General features: G+C 45.3%; 1 protein-coding gene across 1 annotated transcript in view; it reads right to left on the minus strand.

The window, feature by feature from the left end:
- Positions 1-97: 97 nt before the first annotated feature.
- LOC102751382 (olfactory receptor 7A17-like) overlaps positions 98-5,290 on the minus strand; it is a 7,676-nt gene continuing 2,483 nt past the window's right edge. Inside the window, exons 2-4 of the mRNA XM_006756053.1 lie at positions 3,536-3,565; positions 582-768; positions 98-137 (exon numbers count right to left, since the gene is read on the minus strand). Of these exons, the coding sequence (XP_006756116.1) occupies positions 98-137; positions 582-768; positions 3,536-3,565 (257 nt within the window). The remainder of the gene's footprint in view (positions 138-581; positions 769-3,535; positions 3,566-5,290) is intronic.

Consider the following 5,290-nt stretch of genomic DNA (forward strand, 5'->3'; position numbering starts at 1 on the left):
ACGAGTAATTATTAGAAATATTTAGTATTCCTCTTTAGGCTTATTCAATATTTTCTGTGTGAATGCCAGTGTGAGAGAAGAGACTGCAATGTATGTCTCACTGCTGTTTCAAGCTACTCATATCTACATTCATTTGCCTGAATTTTTCAAAGAAAAAAAAGCAATTTCAAATACACCCCATCTTAGAAATGTAATATAAACACTCGCACTTCACTGCGTTGTCCTCAACAACCAATACGCTAGCTCCTTATCCCTGAACAGCAAAGCTCCTCCATGTGTTTTCATTTCACCAGAGCGATTTTATGCATCTCACTCATTCTACTGTGTCATCAAATTGGACTCCCATTCCCACCACCCAATTGTCAACTATGGGCCATACATTGCAGAGTCAAAGAGATACATACACACTATCATATTAAGTAAATTGAGTATAAGTTAATTACTTTACTTAACCAAGAATACAAACGGAGATATAGGGTCTCTGGGTTAGGCTGATTAGGGTCACAGCGACTGAGGTAAAAGCTGACAGGTTCCATCCCCTCTGACCCTCTACTGATGTACCTGCTGGCCTGCAGACTCACCTGGGTGGGGTCTCTGAGAGGAAGGTCTCCGTGTGGAAGTCTGAATTGCTCCCTGGATGGTTGATGATGAGACTGACGCTCTGCCCCACATGAGACAGCAGGAAGGAGTGAAGCATCAGTTCCTGTGCCAGCTTAGGAATCAAAAGCAGAACCATGCCCTGTCCCCCAGCGTTGTACAAGCTGAGGACTGCACAGGGGAGATATTTACAGCTCTCTCTATACCTGCTCATCAGGCACTTTTCAGGCACATTTCTTGGGTTATTCCAACATCTAAGCACATGATTTCCCTGTAGACCTCTGGAATAAACAGAAAGGAAATTTTTCCTAATGATTCTCTGATCCCAAGAGACCAGGTTAAAGGCCAAGTGAGACAGTGTTTATGATGCGTTGTCTTGAACTTACATGCTTTCCAGAGATCTAACCTCTTACTCCCTTATTCCAACACTGATTGAACCTTTTCTTCAATGTCTGAGATTATGGAACCCATCAGGCCGGGTCCCTGTGATCCTCAAGCACTGATCTGTGGTGGGGACACAGCCCTGATGTCTCTAGAGAATTGCTACTCTCCTCTCCAACAAATGGACTGTGTTCCTTTGATATGGAACCCTGGGTTTCACACTCATTGGCTTCCTGACAAATTTGTCAAAATAATAAGGAATTTTTTACTTATTTCACAGGTGAAGAGCTGTCATTGAGTATCTCATTAGAAAATATTTGTTAAGTATGAGATACATTTTGAAAGTTGTATGCTATATATTCTGAGCTTAGTATCTTATAGACTTTGCCTGATTTAAGTTTTCAAAATGTCCATTCTATTATGACTTTCATTCCTTTTACAAATACTGAGGTTGAAGTAGGTTATTGATTTTCTCGAAGTTATAAGCTAAACAAGGGATGGCCTTGATTGGAATCTGTCAGGTTGATTTTAATTTTCAAACTCTGGGCCAGGGTTTCTCTATCGGAATTGATTTTGCCCCTGGAAATATTTGGCAATGTCTTGGAGGAAGGTTACTAAACACCCATAATACCCAACACCAATAATTATCCTGCCCTACTTGCCAACATGAGAAGGTGAGAAAATCTAGTCTAGACCAGCACTTCTCCAACTTCAATGTGCATATAAGTCACCAGGATTATAGTTCAAATGCAGGCCTTGGTGGGCCAGAGATTCCTTTTTTTTGTTTTTTTTTGAGATTCTTTGAATGAAACAAGTTCCCAGATGGTGTTATTGCTGTAGGTGCTGGTCTATGGACCACACTTTGAGTAGAAGGGTGTGGCCCTGTTATAGTCAGGTTAGGTAGTTCTAGGTCTTTAGAACCAGAAATCATTTTGCAAGTAATTTTGAATGTATAGTGTATTCACTCATTCTAGAAGCTGTTATAAATTCATTGTTCAATTATCTTTTACTAGAGGCCCAGTGTGTGATTGAAATCATGTGAGGAGGCCCCTCCTCCTGCCGTGTGAGGGGGTCCCTATGGGCTGCTTCGGGAGTCAGCAAGACCCACGCCTTACTTCCGCCCCAGGCCCCCGAACCTCCCTGCCTGTGTCCACTCTGGGGGTGCCCGAGCCAGGGCGGTGGTTCGACCAACCCAAAACACCCCCTCCTGGCCCCCCTACCTGTGTGTGCTCTGGGCCGCCTGAGCTGCCGGCCTGCTCAGTCAGGTTCCCCTGTCTCTGTCTCCGTCTTTGCTCTGGGCGTCACCTGTGCAACCTCCTCCTGTCCGGTCATCCCGTTATGGTGTCCTGGTCTAATTTGCATATTACCTTTTTATATATTATGATAAGTATTTATAAATGAGATCATATGATATTCTTCTAAAAAAATGCCTTTTTAAATTTTTTTATATAAGGGCCCTTGTGTGACACCATGGAATACATTATTGAAAAGATTTTCATAGTAGGCTGAGCTTCCAAAGATATCCACATCATAATCCCCAGAAACTTGCAATATGTTACTTTTTATTGCAAGATAGGATTAGAGTAGCAGATTGAATAGTTGGCTAATCAGCTGACTTTAAGGTAAGATTGGCCATAATAATGTAGGTGGGACTAATGAAATCATGGTGGTTCTAACATTTGGAAGAGGAAGGAGGATTGTTGGAATCAGAGGGAAACTAAAGATGCTACACAGCTGGCTTTAAAGATGGAGAAAGGGCCATGTGGCATGAGAAACTGGAGTAGGAGAGGAAACTGATTCTCCCCTGGTGACTCCAGAAGTAACATGCCCTTACAAACATCTTTTAAAAAAATTACTATTTTATTCTATTTTTTATCTTTATCTTTGAGAGTATTACAGATATCTGCCAATTTTTCCATTGCCTCCTCTCCTCCATCTCTGTCCCCCCTCACCCTGGCCATCACCACACTAATGTCTATGTCCATGGATTATGCACATCCTATATAATAAAAAGGTAATTGCAAAAGACCCCAACTGCAGAATGACCAGAATGACCGTTCGACTTGTCACTATGAGTTGCACTGACCAACTCTTGGTCCCTTTTCTCGACTGGTAGTCTCCTAATGCCCGATGGTGAACAGGTACAAGGGGTGGGTGGCAGGGGATGGGGGCGGTGCCTGGTCAAGGTCCCTGCTCTGGGGGTTGCTCCAAGCACAGACGGTGATCTGTGGCTAGAGTGGAGCCGGTGAGTGGGCAGCAATGGCTGACCTCTTGGTTCCTCCCCCAGGTCATCAGGCTATGATCGCCTGCTGGCAGACCTGGAACTGGGGGTGAGTGGCAGTTGGGGGTGGGGCCAGCTGTGCGCAGCCAGGGAAGATGGCCCTGATTGCAGGCCAAGACTAGGGACTGTACCTGTGCATGAATTTCATGCACTGGGCCTCTAGTCTATATAATAAAATCCTAAGTGACCATTAAGGCAGAACAACCAGAATGACCAGTCACTATGATGTGCACTGAACACCAGGGGGCAAATGCTTAACCCAGAAATCTGGCTCACGGCTGAGGATCGCATTGAGATGGCAGGAGCCTCTTTTGCCTCTGGCACAGGGCTAAGGAGCAGTGAGTAGGTGGGTGGTAAGGAGTGAGGGGTCATGGACAGTGATAGGGCACAGGCTGGGCTGAGGGACCCCCTCACCTCCAGTGCACTAGTCTACTGTCGAAACCTTCCACAGTGCTCTTTATTATAGGTATATCACACTTTATTTATTCTTGATTTATACGTAAGTTGTTGTTTTTCTTATCCGTCTGGTTTATGAACTGTATGACCCTTATTCTCACTTGTTTTTCTGACAAATTGCATGCCTCCATTTCGTTTAGCTCCTTTTTTGGTGATTTCTCCTTTTCTTTCCTTTGGGGGTTGTTGTTTGTCTCCCCATTTTCACTCTCACTGAAAGATCTAGGTGTCAAGTCACACTGTGCCTGTGACTGCAGTGACGGACTTTCTGGTAGGTCACATGGTCAGCAGGCCTGGTGTTGATGCTTCAGGCTTGGTGGGCATTTGTGCAGTTGTGTGTCCCAGGGTTGTTGTTTAAGGCTTGGCTGTTTGCATGCATGGCTGTGCTGCCCGGGGCTAAAGCATATGCTGGCAATAGAGGAGCGTGTTCCAGATCTCACAGGAGCTTTTGGTCAAGGAGGTTGTAGTCTCAGTGTTTGTGGGTCCACAACCGAGGCAGCAGGTCCCTGGCTGGAGTGGCTGTAGGGTACTGCATGGTGTCTGAAGGCACCCTGGTGGAGGCTCCCAGTCACAGCAGTTCTCCCCTTCAAGAGCTGCCTCTGTGGCGTGGCCTCTGTGGCAGAGCTGGCTGTCCCAGGAGAGATAGCAGCAATAGCAGAGACTTCTCAGCTAGAGGAACCTGGTCCACCAGCCCCCAAAAGTCCTGAGGAATCTGACTGCTCTTCATGCACCCATCCACACACCCTACATATCCACACACTCCCCTTTTGCTCCCTCACTCATACTCTCTCCTACACTACTGTCCTGCTGGCTGCCATCTTCCTTCCACAATACTATTGTTAAAGAGAAAACCATAGGCCGAAAATGGCATCACTCCAGTTAAAAACCCATGATGTTAAATCTAGATTTCATAATGAAAGTTTCAACAGCGCCAAAAAGATTCTTTTTAGTCAACCAGTCCTGAATTTTCTGGTCAAGGACCGATAAGGTAATCTGTCACATGGCCTGCCCCATTCCCCACAGAAATAAGAGGGAATCTGTATGATAGAAATTCTTCCTCCTGCCTTCCCCCAAATAAAAGATGTCTTGGCCTCGAAATAATCCTTTCTCCCCCTGTTTTTAATAGCTCCTTTGTCTTTCCAATAAGCAGAATTAACATCAGAGATAACATTCATGACCTACTAGAGGACTGGTGCACAAAATATGTGCTGCACTTCCAGCCATGAGCACGACTTCTGGCTGAGCAGAACTTCTCCTGTGGGAGCACACTGACCACCAGAGGGCAGCTTCTGTGCTGAGCGTATGCCCCTTGGTGGTCAGTGTGTGACATTATGACAAGTCGTTCCTCCATTTGGTCGATTTGGATATTAGCCTTTTATTATATAGGATACCGAGAGCAGGGCAAATTTCTAATTACTGAACATCTTTTCTCTCTCCTGTGGGCACACTGACCACCAGAGGGCAGCTTCTGTGCTGAGCGTATGCCCCTTGGTGGTCAGTGTGTGACATTATGACAAGTCGTTCCTCCATTTGGTCGATTTGGATATTAGCCTTTTATTATATAGGATACCGCGAGAG

This window comes from Myotis davidii, unplaced genomic scaffold, assembly GCF_000327345.1.
Source record: "Myotis davidii unplaced genomic scaffold, ASM32734v1 scaffold2674, whole genome shotgun sequence".
NCBI lineage: Eukaryota > Metazoa > Chordata > Mammalia > Chiroptera > Vespertilionidae > Myotis > Myotis davidii.